The 21,278-nt window shown below is 56.6% G+C and overlaps 1 protein-coding gene across 2 annotated transcripts; it reads left to right on the plus strand.

Moving 5' to 3' along the window:
• The first annotated feature begins 4,371 nt into the window (after positions 1–4,371).
• PDLIM4 (PDZ and LIM domain 4) lies at positions 4,372–19,042 on the plus strand. 2 transcript variants are annotated; one of them, XM_055299436.2, is made up of 7 exons: positions 4,372–4,532; positions 9,335–9,486; positions 13,204–13,285; positions 17,618–17,796; positions 18,006–18,169; positions 18,494–18,611; positions 18,728–19,042. In XM_055299436.2, the coding sequence occupies exons 1-7, from the start codon at positions 4,440–4,442 to the stop codon at positions 18,930–18,932; spliced, it is 993 nt and encodes a 330-aa protein (XP_055155411.1). In that variant the 5' UTR covers positions 4,372–4,439; the 3' UTR covers positions 18,933–19,042. The 2 variants fall into 2 exon arrangements, with proteins under 2 accessions (XP_055155411.1, XP_055155412.1); XM_055299437.1 differs by lacking the exon at positions 18,494–18,611 and having other exon boundaries at positions 18,728–18,911.
• Positions 19,043–21,278: the final 2,236 nt, after the last annotated feature.

Raw genomic sequence — 21,278 nt, forward strand, 5'->3', positions numbered from 1 at the left:
CTCAGGGCCAGGGCCTCTCTGGGCCCAGCTAGGTAAACCTGTCCCCGCCCTGCTGCCTGGCAGCCCCTTTGTTGTGTCCCAGAGCAGACTGGTTTTCTCTATGAAAACAGAGACAGAGCAGGTCTGACAGGGGTGCTGATGGGGACTGCAAGTCCGGCTGAGACACATCTGTCCCTGGGGCAAGGCACATGGCACAAGGGCACCAACACAGGATCTAAAACCCCAGACCTACCACTTGAAACTGTGTGAGCGTGTGGTGGTCACACACCCACCCCAGGCTCAGTTTCCTGAAGAGAGTTGGTTCTGCTCTTGTGTCCGCCCTGGAATCTGGCTCAGGGCCAGTAACTGGGTCCCAGTTGGCAGAGTCAGCTTTGTCCCTGTTTGGATCCTCGGAGACTGACCCCTCTGGAGCCTCCAGCATCTCAGCCCCTAGAGAGGTGTGGCAGCTTGGAGAATCCCCATTACACTCCCAGGTTAGTTGACCAGGACTGGGCTGGACATATAGCAGGCACTCAATAAGTGTTTGTTAAGGGATTGAATGGCACAAAACTAGAGCTGGGAAACGCCCTTTGCCACAGGCACGCCCTCCCCTGTGTGTTCTGCTGAACCAGCCACAGCTCCAAGACCAGTTTTGTTGCCTCCTGACTGAATCCTGTCCTTCCAGGATATGCTGGGCATCAGCCCCCAGCCCACCTCACAGGCTGTACTGTCTCAGACCTTCCTTTTGGATGTTGCCTAGTGCCCATGCCCCTGGCTGCCTCTACCCCTTGCAGAGCCCTTGACCTCTGCCTACGGTGGGCCTGCCTTAACTCTCTGTCACTCTAAGGCACAGTTCTAACCCTGCAGGAGATCCACACTGCCCCCTCTATCCAGCTCTGCCCCCCACAGACAGCTTCCTCTCCACCATTCGAGTTCCTGGCCTTGACCAGCAGGCTTCTAAGAGAGCAGACATCTGGGTGGAGCTGGGCCAGACAGGTCACACTGAAATAGGGGCATCTAAAGTTCTCTCTGGCTGTTTGCTGAGGCCCTGGAGTGGTCAGTACTGTGGACTGGGCATTTCAGGAAGACGGAACTCCCAAACAAGGCTTTAGATCCCCTTAGAATCCAGGCTCTTGGCTGGGGAGAGGGGGCTGGGCCTTGAACGAGAGATGTCTTGGCCTCAAGGAGCTGAGCCGGAATGGAGCAGACTCTACCTAGATACCTGAGGCCACTAGGCCAGGGAGGAGCAGGTCAGCAGCTGAGCTCTCTGGCTAGCCCCCACGGCCTCACGGGAAGGAACCTCAAATATGGGCTGCCCCATCAGCTCCACCCCACCTCCCCACTCAGGGCTACGTCAATACTGGGCACGCTCCTGGATTGTCCTCCAGGTTGACCTCACCCTTAGCCTGAGGTTGTTCTTGTCCCAATCCTTCCCTCTCATTCTAGGCTCAGGCCCAACAGCATTCCCAAGGGTGTCTGCTCCTGCTGGAGCCTGCCAGCCCTGCCTGCCCATTGAGGAAAGAGCACTGTGACTTCTCCTGACCTTGAAAGGACCTGGCCACATACAGAAGGCCTGGGCATCATGCCCTGAGCCACTGGGTATGGCCTCGAAGGCAGCAGAAGCAGAATTCTTCACCTTCCTAAGTCCCTTCATGCCCTCCCTGCCTCCCTCTGGGTCATGTCCAAAGGGTAAGCTAAGATAATAATTCCTGTAACCGTGGTGTTGTTAACAGCAAATGTTTTTTAATGCCTTCTGTGTGCCAAGTTCTCTGCGGGGTACTGGAGAGACACAAATAAATAAGACAGACACATCCTCTGCCCTTATGGATGATGCCTGGACACAGCCCTGACTACTCAATACGTACTTATGCAGAGAAGAAGAATGCATGAAATAAGCAGTCCGATTATTCCCAGCATCACAGACACCTGATGGGTGTGCAGTAAATACGTGAAGGCCACCAGGGCAGGGGTGATGTGTGACCTGGCCACCACACATCCCCACCCTGAAGAGGGCTTCCAGACCCTGTGACTGCCTTATGACTTGGTATTCCAGCATGATAGGGTCTCAGCAATACAGCAATCTCCCAGGACCAAGGCCATTACAGGGGAAAAGGAAATCTGAGGGCTTCCTTAAAGAACTTTCGGGAGAGTTGGAGAAGCCATAGAATCTGCAGCTTGTCTGACCTGCTGCCTAGAACTAAGGGTACCTTACGAGTGAGTTCATAGCATGGCCCCTAAGAAGGGCCACCTCCAAACTCCAGGTACACAACCTGACCTGGCATCTCCCCTGTGGGAAGGCACAGTCAGAAGTAAGCCTCTGATGTTCTCTTAAGTCAAGGATGTCAACATGAGCTCATGTGAGGGAATGACTGGCCTGGACCCGGATCCTGCATCATTCCAATCTGTCCAGATGCTGCCCAATGAAATGGGGAAGTTTATGGACCAGATTCTAAAAAATTCATCCAGAGTCCCCACCACACCTCCACCTCCAACCTTGTGACAGAAGCCTTTGGAGATGGATTACCCTGCCCAGAGACTCAGGGGCCAGGAAGGTCATATTCGGGAGGACCACTTCACATTCCCCCGGACAGAAGTAAACGGGTAATGAGGGAATTTCAGGATGGAGGCAAGGAGTGTAGGCAGTCTTTGGGATGTGAAATTGGGGAAAACAAGCAATGTATGAAGAGGAGTTTCAGGAATTCACTTTGGGATACATTGGGTGGAAGCTTCCACAGACCCTTGAGGATCCCTTCCCCCCAGCAAAGGTCTGCACTGTTTACATTCACTAGGACTCTTGGAGCCCAGCTGACAGGCCTCTGACCACAAGCCGTGCTGTACACCAAACCCTCAGGACAGCCAGTGATAAGTGATGGTTGCCCTTTACTCTCTACCCCATTTAGTAGGGTCTAAGTCTTGGGGAGCTTCTGGCCTACAGACCTCAGAGAGACCATGTAGTGACCAGCTCTCCTGCTGGCCCTTCTACGTTTCTTCACTTCGGATCCAAGTCTGCATGGGGCTGAACAGAAACCTCCTCCACCACAAAGTGATGGAGAACAGCCCGATGGCTGATGCTCTAATGGATTCAGACACTGCCCCACACACACACACACACACTCCAAATATACTCCCATATAAACACCACTACCACACACCACTTGTTTCTCTCCCAGCTGAACAGATAGCAGCATCTTGCCTCCCACAGAGGCACCCACATTCTACTCTGAAGGGCCCCTCCCTTCCTTGGACTGCCCTAGGTTTGTGCCTCTCAAGCAGTTCTCCTCTTTGCGGGTTGTCAGAGACCCAGTGGACACATTTCATCCCACCACCTGTGAGGAGCCCAAGAGCAGGGTCCTTATCACAGCTTGACTAAAATAGGACACATAAGGTTAAGGATTTGGGCTAAATGAGAGGCCTCCACAGAGTCTGGAAAAATAAATGGTGTCTCCCTGATGTAGTCAGATAGAAGTGCCCGGAGAACCAGAGGGAGGTCGGTGGTGCCATGGCATCTGCATTGGCTGTTCAAGTACATCCCGGGAGGATAATGGTTGGGAATGGAGAGAAGACCTTGGAGAGAGAAGGGCCCAAAGTGAAGAGCTGCATATATTTCTTCCCTTCACACTGCACAGCGACGACCCCAGCCGCTCCAGCTGCTCCTTTCTCAGGAGACCTGGGGAAACAAAGCTTCTGGCAAAGAACGAGGGGAGGGGGCTGTGCAGACAGGGAGGTGGCCTGCGAGGAGCGCGCAAGCAGCAAGAGAAGGCCTGAGTGTTCTGGGGAAGCAGGGACACCTTGCTTCCAGATACAAGTCAGGGACCACCTCTTCCAGGAAGCCTTACTGGCCTCCACAAACTAGTCTGAGGACCTTTCTGTGTCCACTCCCATGCTCGGCGCTGCCTGCTGTCGTCTTGGGTCTGCGTCCCCGGCCCAGGGCTGCGCAGGCCCCTGGTTCATAGGGTTCTTGGTTCAGAGGGCTCCTCACACGGCAGGATGGGCCGCAGTTTTGCCAGTCGGGCCCATGAGGAGGTATCTGAGCTGGGCGCAGCCCCATCCCCCAAGTGGGCCCTCCATCCCTCTTTCGGGCTGGAGCACCGCCCCTAAAAGCGACTTCAAAGGGCCGGTCTACAGCCGGGTTTGGGTCAGCGGCCTGCAGATCCAAGGCCCGAGCAGGATCCAGGCCGTCGGGGCCGTCCGAACCCGGGGGTCTCTGAGAGCTGGGTGGGGGTGCCGGGTTGCAGGCAGCCAGGGCTAAGGGCGGGTCCTCAGAGCCCCCCGAAGTGGGAGGGTCGGGCCGGCCGCGGGGCCAATCCGGGCGCACAGGGAGCGGGGGCGGGGGCTGGGCCGAGGGGGACAGGGGCGGGCGGGCCGGGGGCGGGGCGCGGCGTCCAGGCGGCGGCGGCGGCTGCGGCGGCGGCGGCTCCTCGAGAGTCCGGCTCAGGCTCCGGCTGCGGCTCCAGCCCGCGATGCCCCATTCCGTGACCCTGCGCGGGCCTTCGCCCTGGGGCTTCCGCCTGGTGGGCGGCCGGGACTTCAGCGCGCCCCTCACCATCTCGCGGGTGAGTCTGGCGGCTGCGTGGCGGCAGGGCGGTCCCGGGTCTGAGACTCGGTCCTCGCGGTCCGCCCGGGACCCAGATCCCCGATGTATCCGAGGCTTGAAGGCGGAGGCTTGGGCTGGGTGCCCCGCATGCTGTAGAGGCGGCTTCCAGGCAGAGAAGGCAGCCCCAGCCGCCCTCCTCCCACGCTGGGCCTGTCTGCCGGATCCTGCGGAGAATCTCCCAAGAGTTCACGCACTCGCATCCCCGCTGGCCTCATCTGGGGGAGCCACTGTGGACCCGGGAAGGACCCGCGGAGATGGGCCAGGGGTCTAGGCAGCTCTACAGAGGCCCAGAAACTTTTCAGACTCACCCCCTGTCTGAAGATCTGGGGCAAAATGATTTAGAGCCCCCCCCTTCCCCTATCAGGGGTCCCTGCCGGCAGAGCTGGGTGACCCAGGGAGGTCTGGGTTTCTCGCTGAATCTGAGAAGACAAAGGTCCATCCACTTCCCACTTTGGGCGTGAGTCGGTCTCTCATTCATGACCTCAGTCACCCTAAGGGGAAGTGACCAGGAGGAATTTTGGCTTCCAGGGGAAAGGGAGACTTAACTGTGAGGTTGTGAGACCCCTCCCCACAAGACGACACAAAGCCGGGGGCCAGGACAGCCTCAGGCCCGTTCCTCAAGTTTCCCAGGGCCCTGCCTTGCCCACGGAGAAGGAAAAGGAGCGGGCACAGCCCTGGAGCGTGGCTAGTCTGAGGATAGAGTAGTGGAGGAGGTGACTCAGGCCCTGTTCGAGGGGGTGCCTGTCTAGGGGAGACAGGATCCTGGCCCAGCCTTGACGTCCTTGTGTCTGGAGGGCCAAAATAGAGGACTCAGACCCTGCCCTTGGGGGTTCCCAGCCTAAGGGACAGAAGAGGAGAGAACCCAGGCCCTGCCCTTGGCGGCTCTCAGTCTGGAAGGAGCAGAGGAGATGACTTGAAACCATCTGACGGCCATCCCTTGCTCCCACACAGGCTGATCTTGTCTTTGGAGGCCTGCGTCAGAGGCACAGAGAAGCACCTTCCCCCACCCTACTGCCACCTCTTGCCATGGGGGCTGGGCCAAGCCGGCTGGGCTTTCAGAGACTTCTCTCCAGTTCTTGGGAGGGGGTAGGCACCAGGTGGAGCGCGGAATCATGGAATCCCGTTTCTGGGGGCCAGGGTGACAGGCAGGCCCAGCTGTCCTAGGAGGCTTCCCACATCTGCCCTCACTGCCAGGTCCCTGGGGCCGAGTGAGGTGGGCCTTCAACACATCTCGGAGCCTTTCATCTCCTCTTTCCTGTGGGATACCTGCTGTGTGTGTGTGTGTGTGTGTGTGTGTGTGTGTGTGCGCGCGCGCGCGCGCGCAAGCCTGTGTCTGCTTGTGTGTGTCATGCTGTGTGTCCGCTGAGGGGGCTGGTGGGGACACTAAGCGGGCTGGCCAGGCACCCTGGGCGTGAGGCCGCTGACAGGCTCAGTGGCGGCGGCTGACGGCTGCAGGCAGCAGGGAGCTGAGACATCTGTTGCCCACGCGGCTGCCTGCCCTCTGAGGAAAGGCCTCCACACGTCACAGCTGCGGCTGCGGCAGCAGCAGCAGCAACGGCCTTGTTTGGAGCTGACTGGGGATGCAGGCCCCGGGCAGGCAGTCTGGGAGAAGATTTGCCAGGAAGAGCCTCCCTTGTCCCCCAAAGTCACGCGGCAGCAGCTCAGGCCCAAGGAGCCAGGATGGCTGAGGTTGGGTTTGGGTGGGATCTGGGGAGATTTACAGCGCTGGGGAGGCACAGGCCACAGCTTGCCTAGCAGGTACGTCTGGGGCAGGTCTACAGGGACTGAAGATATGTGGGAGTGTCTTCACCAAGGGCGCTCAAGATCCAGCCCCTCCCTTGCTTCCAGGACCTCCCCTACGTGGGACCTGGTAGGGAGGGACAGCCTCACACAGACAGGGAGGAGGCTATCGGCCCGGCAGGGCTGGGGGCTTGCAATCTCAGCCCATGAAGCCTCCAGGAGTCCCAAGAACATCATCCAGGGCTCCTTCCCCACAAGCTGTAATGATGGCTGGCCTTGGCCAAGCATCCAGGGTGTGCCAGGCCCTACCCTAATGGGTGTTGGTGACAGCTCCCTCCAGTCCCTGGAGTGAGCACCACCTTATGCCCAGCCTCCTGTGGGGGCTTTACATGCCCTGTTTTTCTCAAGTAGTCCTTACAACAGCCTTTAGAAGTAAGGACTCCCTCTGGGCTTACACAGATGGAGACCCAGGCACAGAGAGGCTAATGTAATCGACCCAGAGAAGCAGAGTGGAGACAGGAGGAATCCAGGCAGTCTGGAGTTTGCTGTGACTGTGTGGGACAATGTGGCACCTGGTTCTGACTTGGGCTCCCAGCCCACCACAACATCTAGGCTGGGTGGAGCGGGGGCTGGGAATGCAGCCACTACCGGTGAGGGGCTGATTCATGCCCTCACCGCCCACCTCACTTCACTGTTCCTGTCTCTGTTCCTTCTTTCTGTTTATCCTGTGCTTAGGAGCTAGAGGGATCGGCCTGAATTCCACTCTGTCCTGTGACTTCCCTGCTTAGAGCCCTCCATGGTTCCCAGCCACCCAGGAGAAATGCCAGCTTCCCACCCGGGTGTACAAGACTCTGCAATATCTGGTCCCTGCCTCTCTTCTCTGACTTCATCTCTTCCACTCTCCGCTCACTCATGATGCTTGGGCCATACAACCTTCCTTCTTCTTTCTCTCCAGATATGCCATTATACATGCTGGTCCTTCTGCCTGGAACACTATCTCTCCCTCAGATACTCTCTTTTCCCTTACCCCTTTTGGAAGAAAAATACAGGTGTTAAGAGCATAGTTTTAAATTTGGAACCAGGTGGCTTGGACTGAAATCTTGATTCAGTCTTTTATCAATTAACTATCCTTCTGTACTTCTCTGGACCTCCGTTTCCTGATCTAGGAAATGGGCTTGCCTTCAGGATTCATGAGATAATGCATGTAAAGGTGACTGGGAGAGTCACAATTTCTTGGCCTCACGCCCTCTCTGACCAGAACTCCCCTAGCTCAATAGAGCTGGCAGCATCCCAGCCACCCCTGCTTTCAAGAAACTTCCTCCGCCCACAGAAGCCTGAATGCACCCCTTGTGCTGGCTGAGTCATCCCGCCGCAGTTAGCCGCCCCCTGAAGAAAGACTCCTCTCCAGTGTGGGGACTGGGGCATGGCATCCCTCCCCAAAGCTTATTTCTCTTCATCTGTAAAATAGGGATGAGAACAGCCTCTGCCTCACCAGGTAGTTGAGGGGTTGCTGTGAACTAGTTATGGGTAAAGCATAGAGCCCAGGCCCTGGTACAAGGCAGGTATCCATGAAGGGGAGGAGGCAGAGGAGGGCCTTGAGGGGAGGGTGGGATGGGGCCAAGTGGGTGTCTCCCCCAGGATGACAGGCTTGCACAGGTGCCCAGGCCCTACAAATGAACATTAATGATGGGCTGGTTGGCTGAGGGTGTCATGCTTCAGAAGAACGTTTCCTTGAGGCAGCCTACTTCAGGGCAGGTCAGCTTGGGAAGTGCCAACACCAGGCCTCCAGCCAAGGAGCTGCCAGCACCTCAGCTTTGTCCACTTACTACTGAGACCTGGCTGAAATGAGCCTAGCTGGGCTTCCAGGAGTTCCCACCAGTAGGAGCTCCCACCCAAAAGAATGGGGTCACTGGCAGCTTTTGAACCAGCTGGGCATTGGCTGGAGAGGCTGGGTAAGAAATCTATTTCTAAAGGCTATGTTGGGGCCAAGGCAGGGTGAGGGGTGCTCCATGGCCTGGATTCCCCTGAGTTGCTTACTTAGATATCTCTGTGAGTCTAACTCCACCCCCTATTCCAGCCTTCTTCAGTTGACCAGCATTGTAAGAGCTTCCGGGTGTGAACACTGCTTGACCCCGAGGGGTCAATAGTGGCACTGAGGTAGCCTGAGTTCCTGTCCTGCAGGGGAAGTAGAGGCAGAATTCTGACCCCCAAATGCAGGCTGGCAGCTGGAACTGGATGGCCCTGGACTTGCTCAGGGAGGTGATGTTCAGACCTTCCCATTTTCATTATAATGAAGTATTAACATGAGCAGTGTAGGGGGGAAAGGCGGTCATGGGAGCACACAGGGTAGTGAGATCCCAGAGAGGCTCCCAGAGGAAGTGGCTTCTATGCTGAGATCTGAAGGATGAGGATATGGGAGTCAAAGGAATGTTCCAGGTGGAGGGAGCAGCTTTTGCAGAAGTGTAGAGATGAGTGACATATGGTGCCTGTGAGCACCCCATAGACATTCACATGGTCTGGACAGAGTGTGGGTATGGAGGTGGGGATGAGAGTTGAAATCAAGCAAGTAGGAAGGCAAGGTCACTAAGGGTTTGAATGTTAGGTCAAGGTGTGTAATCTGTCTGGTTGGGGCCTTGTCTGTGTAGGGTGTCTGTGACATGTCCATGCTGTGTATGTATCTGTGAGCACCTATGTCTCCATGTGTCTCTGTGTCCTCTGCATGTCCTTGGGCACATATGCAGGCTGCAAGAACAACATCCACTTGTCCCAGCCCAGAGGAAGCCGTTCTCATATATCCTGATGCCCTGCCAGGCCTCCAGGTGCTGGAGTTGGAGGTGTTTCCAGCAAGGCTGCAGCCAGGCTACGTGGGGACGTCAATCAGCCTCTCGGCTTGCCTATCCACAGGCCATGCTGGTAGCAGGCCACACTGGCTAGGTTCTGAGGTTGGAGGAGGCCTAGAGCAGAGCTTGCAGCAAGGCCACATCATGACTGTGCCCAGCCATCTGGCTTGTCTGCTCGCAGGTCCATGCTGGCAGCAAGGCTGCATTGGCTGCCCTGTGCCCAGGAGACCTGATCCAGGCCATCAACGGCGAGAGCACAGAGCTCATGACACACCTGGAGGCACAGAACCGCATCAAGGGCTGCCATGATCACCTCACACTGTCTGTGAGCAGGTATGCACAGGTGGGCTGGGCTGGGAGGATGGAAGGACGAGGTGGGCAGTTATGGGCAGCTGGCATTTTGGGTGAGCCCAGCTTCACACGGCCTCTCTGCCTCAGCTCCTGGGTGCCCCATCCAGTAACAGTCCCAAGGAGTAGCACTTTCATGGGGGCCTGGCAGATACTGTTTAGAGTTGTAGCTTAAGAAGGGAAGAATTCCCCTTTTAACTTAGACTAGAAGTGTGTTGGGACACTTATGGTATGTGTTGCAGACAACTGAAATAAGACCTTGAATAGCCTCTGGGGCATTTGTTTCAGTTCTTTCCCCTCCCCTGAGTGACCAGCTTGATGATCATTTCAAAGTAGATTCTTGTGCCACACCTCATTTAACCCTCACTTACCAACTTAAAAAAGGTAAAACCTAGTATAGTCCCCACTTCACAGATGAGACAAGTGAGGCTCAGAAAGGTTAGAAGGTGCTTAAAGTCACACAGAGAGGGAGTGGGGTAGCAAAATTTGACCTTGGGGCTCTCTCCTAAGACTACAGACCCTTTACTTGGCTGCTGACTACTCCTACCAGCCCCTCAGCTGCCCTGCCACAGCTGTCCCCACCGTGGCCCACACCTCTACCCTGGTTAAATCTGGATTTGGGAAAAGTTCCTGCTAAGGACTGTGTAATGCTGTGCAGCTGATCACGAAGGGGAGGACAGGGGGTTACCAAGCCCATCTGTGCCGCATAAATGGTCCTGGGATAGAAGGTCCACTGGGGGTGGGGGTGGGGGGACCCAGCCTTGCTCAGGTCCTGGGTCTTTACTCAGCTCTGAGAAGCGGTTGGCCTAAGCCTGGCTGAGTGGCATCTCCCCACTCCTCTGCCCACCTCGATCCACAGAAGTCGGGCATAACTTATCAGCTCTGCCATGTTCACTGCTGAGGGGACTTCCATGACCCCCTGTGGAAGTGTGTGGGCAAAGCCTCCGCAAACCACAACACAGCTAACCATGCCTCTGAGCTGGCAGGGTGGGAGGTAAGCCATTGGCTTGGAGCCATTAAACATAGTGGAAAGGCCTGTGAGCTCAGCCCTGTTTGTGCTTGGCCCTGGCACACGATGAGGATGCTCCATCTTTGGAGTTCAGCAAAGCTGGTCCTCATCCAGCCTCTGGAGCCTTGTGTGCCCAGATGACCTCTATGAGCCCAGGTTTCCTTTCCCATTAATGGATCACATTCATCACCCTCCTCCAGACTGAGATACAGGCTGGATGGGGGAAATGTCAGCATTGCTCTGCCCATGATTGACCTCTGAAGCCTCCCCGCTTGAATGGGATCCTGGCCTCTGACTCACCTCCAGCCTCGACTCTGTGTGGCTGAACAAGGGCAGCCCTAGTGGTAGTGGAGTAGTGGGGAGGAGTGCCTCAGAGGGGGCCTGAGTCAGGAGCTTCTCAGAGTGTATGATGTCAGCAGAGGGTGGTGGGGTGGAGGTCCCCCTCCTTCTTTCCTTCCTTCCTTTCTTCCTTCCCCGGTCCTTTGTTCCAAACCAGGCGGGGATGGAGCCAGAGGTCCACTGACCTGTTCCACTCTGAGCATTTCAGCCCCAAAATGTCACTGGCCATGGAGCAGATGAGAGCACATTCTCTACTATTACAGAGCTGGGTTGAGAATTATGCTCATAATTTTACCCATAAAAGAGAGAGAGGGAGAGAGAACTACGCTGTGCTCCAGAAAGTGATTTAATCTCCTGAGTCCATAACTTCCTCAACCAAAAATACGGACCATCTTGCACTCTGGACATTGAGTGATGATGTACCAGGCCTGTTCAGTCAGAGTGAAAACCTGAGTCCTGCCCTGCAGCCCCCATCTCCAACCCTCACACAAGCAGACTCTGGGGGATCAAGACATGAGGGCCACCTTGACCTTCTGAGCCAACATTTCTTCTCCTGGACCCTTGCCCGCCTGCAAGCTTTCTGACTCTGCTCCCTATCTTGCCTGCTGTGCCAGGACCTATGCCTGGCCCCCAACGACACTCCTCCCAACCCCCACAACACACACCCACACAGCAAGGGCTCTGCAGAGAATCAGCCTGTTGAGCTGGCTGGAGTGAGCTACTCTGTGCTCTCACTCCCGGGGTTCTACCCCAGACCAGCTTCCCTATCTGCCCTCTTGTGTACAGAGAGCTCTAATACCCCCACTGACTCCCCCACAGAATGAAAAGTGTATCAAAGGCCCAGCTTCCCCACTGGGCTTCTTTTGCTTTGAGCCCAAAGCCAGGCATCCAACAATCCAAGCAAAATCACACCTCCTGGGCATGTTCTGTAGGTCCAGGACCTTTCTGACATCAACTCCAACACCGAGGCCACTGATAGAGTCCCTGTTGTCCATCACATGTGGCCCAAGGTACCTTTGCACAGCCTACCCTTTGCCTGTCATTTTGTTTAAAGAGCCCAGCCTGGGATGGGGGTTGACACATGATTAAGCCCTTCATTCTGATCTGATGCATTGGGCCAAATTAATGGCTCTGGGTACTTTATGCCCCTTGACCCTTAGACGTCAGGCTTGTACTGCTCTTCTGGGCAGAACTTCAGGGAAGTTGAAGGCCAAACAGCCACACAAGATGTCCCAGCTTTATCCCAGAGGAGTTCTGAGTAGGTAGAGGCCACGGTTAGAGCTGTGAGTTAGGGTACCCACTTTGGAGCCTGGTTGAGGGGGCTAGAGACAGGGACTATGGGGCTGATGTTGCCCTGGGGCAGCAAAGCTCTAATACCAAAGGCCTGAGTAGAGAGGTAGCCTCTAAGGGACTAAGGAATGGGCAGAGGCAAGGAAGTGCAGAGTGAGTATGGGCCATAGGCATAGACAGATTGTTAAAACCCTCAACTGAAGGGGGCGGAAGAGGCAGGGGTAAGCTGCTAGGTCAGTAGTGAGACCTCGAGAAGCCTCAGGAGGCTTCGTGGGGTGAGTTGGAGGACATTATTCCCCTTTGGTCTAACCAGCCTCACCTCATACCCACCTGCCAGTCCAGGGTCCATGCCCCTTCCTGGCCTGCCTTCTTACAGGGCTACTGAGTGACAGGGCTGGGCCTTAGGCACGTAGCCTCTCGGCCTGCCTGCCTTGCTTATGGCAGGTTTACGATGTTTTTCTCCCTCCTGAGCGGTGTTTGGGTTTTGGTTTCTATGGCGAAGCAGGAATTTCCTAATGGCCTGTTTCCCATCTGGGCTGGGCAGACTCAGTGATGACTCTGCCAGCAGCAGCAGCAGGAGGAAAGACACACCCTCAGAGCCTCCATTACACCTACCCCAGAGCCGACGGACGCCTGACCCCACACCCCACCAGAGGCTGTAGATGCCCAGAGGATGAGTGGATAGGCTTCTAGCTGGTCAATGTGTGAGGCCTAGCTTGCAGTGCTATAAGCTGGGCCTCTTTGAGCTGAGCTTCTGCAGGCCACGAAGAGGGTGGAAGATTAGGGAAGCCACAGGGCTTCTCCTGCAACCTCTCCAGCAACCAGACCAGAGAGGGATTGGGCAGCTGATGGGGACGGAAGCATATAGCCCTGCCCCAGAAGGATGGCAGCTAGAGTTGTGGCTCGTTGCCGCAACAGTCACCATTGTGGTACAGAGGAAAGCACTGGAGTGGTGTTCTTCTACCTGCAGGGCACAGCCCAGAGCCCAGCCCCTCTTGATCCTGGCTCCCAGTCATGGTGGGCATGGTAGGAGACATATCTGACCATCACAATTTCTGCCACAGGCCTGAGGGCAGGAGCTGGCCCAGTGCCTCTGATGACAGCAAGGCTCAGGCACACAGGATCCACATTGACCCTGAGATCCAGGTATGTACAGACACTGCCTGGCCTGGCCTGGCTCAGAGTGAGCCCAGGGCAGAGGGGCCAGCATGCAGGTTCACCTGCACTGAGTCTCCTCACTGGGGCTCTCAGATACCCAAGACAGAGACTGAAACAGAAGTTTTCTCTGGACCGTGTCCATACCGCATCCCATGTTCCTCAGATGATGAGCACCTGCCGTGGGCTCTGTCTCTCCTCTGGGCAATCCTGGATTCTGGACCGAGGTGCCTATGATGTCCAGGAGCTGGGCTAGGCCTTGGCTTGCGGTTGTCACACAGCCAGCTGGAGTTCACTCTGGTGCCCAGTGGTGCCAGACCAGGAAGAAGTCACTGTGCTTGCAGCAGGGGAGGTTGGTGGCAGTCTCAGGCTGTGGAGTGACCTCAGGCTATGGGACACTCCTCTGAGTGCCCTATCCAAGGCTGAATTTCTCTCCTGGCCATCCTGTGGTGCTTCTAGCAGAACTCAGGCTGCAGGCCTGTCTGCCCAGTCACCTTTCTGTGTGTGATAGGAGTCATATCTCTGGTCCTGTCCTCAAGAAGAGTGAGGGGGTCAGTCTGTTCTAGGGCCTTGTTTTGCCATGGCATGAGGAGTAGCCAAGTGGGGATGATTGAGGTATCCAGAGCCATCTCTGGGCCACAGAGTTGGGGCAAGGAGACTGGGATGGTCTGTGATGGAGCCAGAACCATGGGACCCAGCATGTGGGACCATTGCCTCCTGGGCCTGCCTTTGTCCACCCTCTCAACATGGAAGAAAAGGGGCCAAGGCAGGGAGAGGCTTCACTGAACCAGAGGGAAGGATGTGCCCCAGCTTCTCCCTCACCATCTACCCCAATCCCATCTTGCTCTATTCCCTACCCTGCCTGGCTGGCATCCCTGAAGCCAGATGCTTACCACCTTCCAGGCAGTGCCCATTCTGGCAGGTGAAAGTCACTTAGAAGTTCTGAGCTAGGGGAAGCCAGGGGCCAAAGGAGCCCAGAGTAGTCACGTGACTCAGACAAGGAGTCAAGGAGGGCTTCCTGGAGGAAGGGGTATTGAAGCCAAGACCTGAAGGCCTAGGAATGGTAAGGCAGGCAAAGGGGTATAGGGAGAGGAAGTGTGGCCCAGAGGTGAGGTCTTGCACCACAAGTTCAGAGAAAAGAAAGGTCCAGGGGAAGGGAGGACAAGATGGGAGGAGTGAGAGGACAGAGGCGAGAGATGAGGTGGTGGGGCAAGGCCACAGAAAGGCTCTTGGGCTTCTCTATCCTGGACCTCAGCTGTTCTTACAGAAATTCATGGCCACATCTGTGTCTCAGAAACTTGCTCTGATGGCCCCATGGACCCCAGGCCTTAGAGGCACGGGTACATGTTGGCATAGACAAATGAGCCAGGTTTGCCACAGGCCAGGCAGAGGGGAGCAGCATGGTGTGGGCCCCAAGCTCATGCATGAGGCCCAGCCTCCTTCAGAGGTAGCAGTGCCAGGAGGGACATGACGGGGTGGGGAGGGGGTTCAGTCTTCCAGGAGAGGCTCAGGGCCGGTGGGCCTCGGAGGCTGGCGACTGTAGAGCAGCTCCCCCTGCCCCCACACTTATTCTCATCGACTGCCTTGAAGACCAGGCTGCCGGTGGCTCAGACTGGAGAGGGAGGGAGTTTCCACAAGCACCAGGGCAGCCCCTCAGCTGCTGCCCCACTTTTGTTCTTAAAAGGTCATGGGCTTCATGGGTGGCGACAAAAACACCCCCACCCCACCGCTGCAGGGCTGAATCCTTGCTAACACAGACACAGGGCCCATTGTCCCCATGCTGCTCCCACCCTCTGCCTGAGTGGGGGTGTTGGGGAGCGGGTGGAGCTAGCTGGAGCCATCGAGGAGGAGGAAACCACAGTTGGCCCTAGGACCAGCACAAGGTGCCCTGGCACACAACCCCGAGTGGGATGGGACAGGGCCAGCTGGAACTTCAGGCCCACCTTCCCTGTGGGGCGATAGGAGACCCTCCTTCTCTCAGGCCTCTTGTGGGAATACAGGAGGCACTTGGCCTAGCCCAGGGTGGAGGAAGGATAGTAATAAGGCAGGGTTTTCTGGAAGGAGTGGCAATTATGCTCAGAACCAGGTGATGGGGAGAAGCAAGTCAGGTGGAGCAGGCAGTCCTTGCACACTCAGCCTGTCCTCCCGAGACCAGCAGAGAGCTAGAACTGAGCCTCTAGGAGATGGCACCTGCTCGTCTGGACTCAGCGCCTGCCTCCATCCAAGTTGAGTGTCCCAAAGCAGGTAGTTACCCCCATCCTGCTGAAAAATCCACTGAGGCTTCAACAACCAAGTGGGCAGCAGGCTGCTTCTCAGAGCAGAGGAGCATATGGTACGAGACGTACCACCCACAGAGGGGGAAAATCCAGGACTGGGGGCCCAGGAATTCCCCTGACAGCCATTCATCCAACGAGTATGTGCTTTGTGCCAGGCACTGTGCAATTGTCTTATTTCATCTCCACAAGGAACCTGATGTGGAAAGCATCACATTCCCCAGCTCATAGATAAAGAAACAGGTTCAGAGAGGTGAAGAGACTTGCCCAGTTAGGGGATAACCCTGGGATTCAAACTAAAACTGAGGTAGCCATGTGTATCCTAGCCACAGAGTTCAGGCCTAGAGAGGCGGCTGCATGGGTGGCCGTGGGAGGGCCAATGGCTCTGATGGCCCTGCAGTGAACCCTTGTACCCTGCTGGGTAGGGGTGAGTGAGGGCCTCCTTCCTCCCAGTCCCAGTCCCTCCAACTCCTCCCTCCCACCGAAGCCTCCGCCTGGAGGCCCAGCCCCACCCCCACTGGCCACAGCCCATCTGGTCCCCATTAGAGGCCAGCCCTGCCTGCGTGCCTGCCCGACACACACACGTGTGAGAGCGCTCAGGTTTCTCAGGGGCTTTTGCTGGGCCTGATGTGGATGGGGTTTTCCTGTTGCTGCTGCATTGATGGGGGCCACCTGGGCAGGAAGACCCTCCTGTTTGTCTGTTGGGGTGGGGGAAATGGAGGGGGGCCCACCCAACTGCTGGTCTGCCTGTTCCCCAGGTTCCCGCCCTGCAAAAAGCAGGAGACAGTCAGGGCAGAACCCCACAGGCTCAACTATGCCTCAGAGCTGCCTAAGTCCAAACCAGGGCTCTTCCCGCTACGATAGGCATCCTTTCCTGTCCACACTGGGCTCTCTGTCAACACTGTAGAGCAGAGGAGGTTTACATGTCACTCCCAGGCTAAGGCTAAGACCTACCCCATGGCCTGGACTCAGGCTTCATCCTAAAATCAGGCTGCTCTGGCTGCTAGCCCAGTCTCAGCCGTGGAGGCCACTATGGCCATTCCCAGGGTGACCAGTGCTGGCTCCAAGTCTGTGTAACCATGTGCATGTGGTTAGTTGTATGTAGGGAGATTGGTAGGTGCATATGTGTTGTCCTTATGCGTGTGTGTGTGTCTTTAAAACATACTTGCGAGAGTGTGCATGCCCCTGTTTACATTGCTGTGGGGTGCTTTTGTTCCCTTGCAAGCTGGGAACAGCACAGCTCTGGACTCTGCAGGGACAAAGATCCCCAGTCCCCACTCAGACGTGCACACACACAGAGATACTGCCCTCTCCTCATGGCTGAGGGGGCAGGTTCAGGACACCCCCACCCAAAATGTTTCAGCCATGGGCACCAGGCTGGCTGTGGGGTAGTGGGGCAGAGAGCCTTGAGCCCTAGCCTGGTCTCTGCCCCTCATCTGCTGTGCCTGCAGAAGGCTACTCGTTGTGGCCTGGAAAGCAGGAAATGGGGGACAAGTGTAGGCCCAGAAGGAGCTGATCTCACAGTGGCACTCTTGAGCCTCAGCCTGCCCAAAGGGCCTTGGACACTTGACAGTCAAGGACCCTTCCTGGCTGTAGGACAGGAGTTACCTTTTTTGAGTTCTCAGCCATGGGCCCACCCAGTACCCACCACGGTTCAGGCAGGTGAGAAGGCTTGGCACCAGGGCCACCTCTGCCAGGAGGCCACATACCCTGCTCTAGCCACACTGACCTTAGGCTTCTTGGGATAGGCCTGTCCCAGTACTATCCCTTCATGAGTGGTGGTGGGCAGAACCACTGCAGGGCTCACAAGCCCAGGCTGAGTCTCAGCTGCCCGGGTTTTTGTGTCTGACTTTCCAAGGACGTTTCTCATTTCTGCAGGGGCATAACCAGTCCCCAGGCCCAGCCCTTCCTCAGAAATCCCTTCCCTGGCTGAGCACCACAGGCCAGAGATGCCGAAGCAGAGGTAGCCAACTGACATCCACCACCGGGCACAGCACAGCAGGGTGGAGGTGGGGTGAACAAGGAATGGCTGGAGGCCTCTCTCTCATAGGATGGCAGTCCAATAACCAGCAGGCGGCCCTCAGGCACTGGGACTGGGCCAGAAGATAGCAGACCAAGCCCGGGATCTCCATATGGACAACCCCCTCGCTTTCCAGTCCCTCACAATGGCAGCAGCGAGGCCACCCTGCCAGCCCAGATGAGCACCCTGCATGTGTCTCCACCCCCCAGGTAGCGCAGAGATGCCTTCGGTGCCATGCCCAGAACCCATCTTAACCCTTGATTCCTCAAATCTTACCCAGTCCCACTCTGACCCCTGACACTTGATCCTTGGGTCTCAGCTGGTTGCATTCTGACTCATAAGCCTTACCAGACCCCGAGTCCACAGGGTGAAGGCTGGAACTGCATCCCTTCCTCCTCTGTTTCTTTCACCCTCCCAGCGCTGACCCAGCCAGAGGCCTCCCGCGGAGCCGGGACTGCAGAGTCGACCTGGGCTCCGAGGTGTACAGGATGTTGCGGGAGCCGGCCGAGCCCGTGGCCGCGGAGCCCAAGCAGTCAGGCTCCTTCCGCTACTTGCAGGGCATGCTAGAGGCCGGCGAGGGCGGTAAGACGCCTGCCACCTGTCCCCACCTGCCTTCCCACTCCCTGCAGTGCCCAGGTTGCCCCCTAGCGACCCCACGTCCCGCCTCGCAGTCACCTGCCCTCCTCGGTCTCTGCGGCCCGGTCCCACGCCCTTGCTACACCCTTGCTACGCCCCGGCTTCCTGATTCCCACTCCACCCCCTGTCGCTGCCCCTCACACCACGCCCGCCAAACCCGTTCCCCAGTCTCGGGTGCCGATGGCCTGTCTGGCGCCCAACCAAACACCCCGCAGAAATGGAGTTCTGACCCCCTCACCCCGTTCATGCCACCTACGCTCCGGGTTTCAGGGGATTGGCACGGGCCTGGCGGCCCCCGGAACCTCAAGCCCACGGCCAGCAAGCTGGGCGCTCCGCTGAGCGGCCTGCAGGGGCTGCCCGAGTGCACGCGCTGCGGCCACGGCATCGTGTGAGTACCCGCCCCCACTGCCCCTCCGGGACCCCAGCCCTCTAGGGCCCTGGATGCGGGCGCAGTCGTGAACCCATCAGTCACTCGATGCTGTCCTCTCTCGTTCCCCCCATCAGGGGCACCATCGTCAAGGCGCGGGACAAGCTCTACCATCCCGAGTGCTTCATGTGCAGCGACTGCGGCCTGAACCTCAAGCAGCGTGGTTACTTCTTTCTGGACGAGCGGCTCTACTGTGAGAGCCACGCCAAGGCGCGCGTGAAGCCGCCCGAGGGCTACGACGTGGTGGCGGTGTACCCCAATGCCAAGGTGGAACTCGTCTGAGCTGGGACCCTGCTCCCGCCCCTGCTTCTTAAGGTCCCTGCTCGGCCGGTGTAAATATGTTTTGCCCTGTCCCTCTAATAAAGTTCCTCTGCTCCACCTTGAACCTGTCACGTGGCCTGCCACCCTCCTGCGCAGGCCATGCATGGCTCCCGAGTACAGTAGCATCTGCTCAGGTGCCAGGCATGTCCTAGGGTCTGGATGCAGGGGTGAGCAGGATGGGCACCATGCTGCCCTGAAGGGGGCCACAGCCTGGGTGGAAGGCCGACCTGAATCACAACGGGGCAGCTCTAGTAATACGAAGGTGAGGTCTGGGATGCTGCGTGCGGCGCGACGACGGGAGGTATGACCTGGGTGGGGTCAGGGAAGGTGTTAGCTGAGAACTAAGAGATGAGGGAGGCACGAACTCTACACGGGGGACCTGTGTGCAAAGGTGAGCAGGGGGCGACGCCGTCATCGGCACTAGCGGGTTGGGGGGGGGGGTGGCGGGGTGCTGGCAGCCTCAGGAGCGATCGCTCCGCTGGAGAGGGTGATTGAGTGTGGAGATCACCGGGGCCGCCGCGGGCCGTCTGCACTTCCTGGCATTTTCTGTTCCAGGTTTCTTCCACCCACGAGCACTTTATTCTCCTCCGAGACCCCCTTTTCCTCCCCTTCCTCTCTCCCCCCACCAGGGGGCGCGCTTAAATTTCCAGACAGAGACCGGAAGGAAGGTTTAGAAAGAAAAGAACACTTGCCCAGGGCAGCTTTGCCCTCCAAGAGGCTCCCTCCTGTCTCTAAGTCAATTCCACCCCTCCTCAGAGTCCCGGCTTTACCGCGTGGTGGGTTTGCCTTGGGCCTTTCATGCCCCGACTGCACACATCGTCGGTGAGTTGTGGCTGTTCACTCCCGAGGATGTGTCCTAGACTCCGGGTCGCGTGGATCTACCCTCTAGTTTACTTGCTCGGAACAAGAAGCTGACTCGTTTTATTTAGTGCCTATTTAGCGAGCCCAGAGTAACGTACATTTGTGCTGTTTTCAATTTTGTGCTATCACAAACCACAAAAAAACTGTTATCAATTCACATTCATCATCAGCACGAGACAGTACCCATTTCCTTGTGCTCCTGCCAGCTCAGGATATTATGTTTTGTTTTGTTTTTTTTTTCATTTTTGCCAGTCTGTTAAGTAAAATGTCACATGCGGTTGTTTTAATTTGCATTTCTCTGATTACCAGTGATGAACATTTAGTCTTTGAGCATTTATGGTGTGTTTGCTGGGTGCCTGGCACTAAGGGAACAGAGTGGTCCTCACTCTCAAAAGAGCAGTTCTTGTGAAAGTTACCCCAAACCCTTCATGGTTTTTTGCCAAAGCTTATTTAACTTCTTCTTAATGATTGGTAGGAATTTTTCCTAACTCTGTATGAATCTTTGTTACTGGATTCTGGTCATCTGATCTATTTCCATGTTAATGTATAATTACTACTGTGTTGGAGTTTAATAGCCAATCTCTCCTCCTTGTTGGTCATTTACAAACATGTCAAAGCTATTCCTCTACATTTCCAGTTGTCAGAAGTTGAGACTGCATGCTTCAGGCTCTGGAAAAGCAAACCTCTTTGAACTGTGACCAGGTTGCCCTGAATCTAGAGACTCACTTGGGAAGAAATGGCGTTAGTCTTTTCCTCCAGAGAGGACTGTGATCTGCACTTACTGTGCATTTATTCAGATGTTGTGTCTGTCTTTACTTAAGTTTGTATTTTCCTTTCTTCTCATAGATCTTCTGTTCATGGTTAAATTTGTGCTAGAGATTCCCTCTTAAGGCTCCTTTTGCCTCCTCCCTTCCCTGAAGGAGCACAGTTCAGGGCAATGGGCAGGTGCTGATGGAGCAGTGAGGCAAGGTGGGGTCCTGGTCCTGCAGGTGACCCCAGATCATGTCTGGCCCGTGTCTCCTTTTGCTTCCCAAGGGGTCAGACTGTGTGCGCTGAGGCCCTGAGGGCACCCTACCATAGCGCTGTGCAGGTGTGTGCGCACACACAGTGCACACATGCTCCCTGCAGCCACACCCAAATAGGGTGGGGCTGTGGAGGAGTCTGCCCTTGCCTCCTCACCCTGCCTCCGCTGACTTGGTCCCAGCCCCACCCAGTCATAGGTGGGAGAGGAGAGGATGACCGGCACCCAGGAAAGCAGGGAAGCATTATTAAGCACAGGAGTGGGTGGAAAAATACCGGGAGCCATGGGCCCTGGCCCCCACCGCTCGCTCCCACTCACCTGCAGAAACTCGACTCTCCCACTGGCCACCACAGGTCCACTAGCCGCTGATACTTACCTTAATCCCATGACATGCAATAACTCCTTCCCCCCGCAGGAACTACCAC

This window comes from Symphalangus syndactylus, chromosome 11 (genome assembly GCF_028878055.3).
Source record: "Symphalangus syndactylus isolate Jambi chromosome 11, NHGRI_mSymSyn1-v2.1_pri, whole genome shotgun sequence".
In the NCBI taxonomy this organism is placed as follows: Eukaryota; Metazoa; Chordata; class Mammalia; order Primates; family Hylobatidae; genus Symphalangus; species Symphalangus syndactylus.

Coding starts and splice junctions, on each gene's coding strand:
- PDLIM4 (XM_055299436.2), top strand. CDS start 4,440: ATGCCCCATTCCGTGACCCTGCGCGGGCCTTCGCCCTGGGGCTTCCGC. Junction 18,170..18,493: donor GCTAGAGGCCGGCGAGGGCG/GTAAGACGCCTG, acceptor TCCGGGTTTCAG/GGGATTGGCACGGGCCTGGC. Junction 18,612..18,727: donor CGCTGCGGCCACGGCATCGT/GTGAGTACCCGC, acceptor TCCCCCCATCAG/GGGCACCATCGTCAAGGCGC.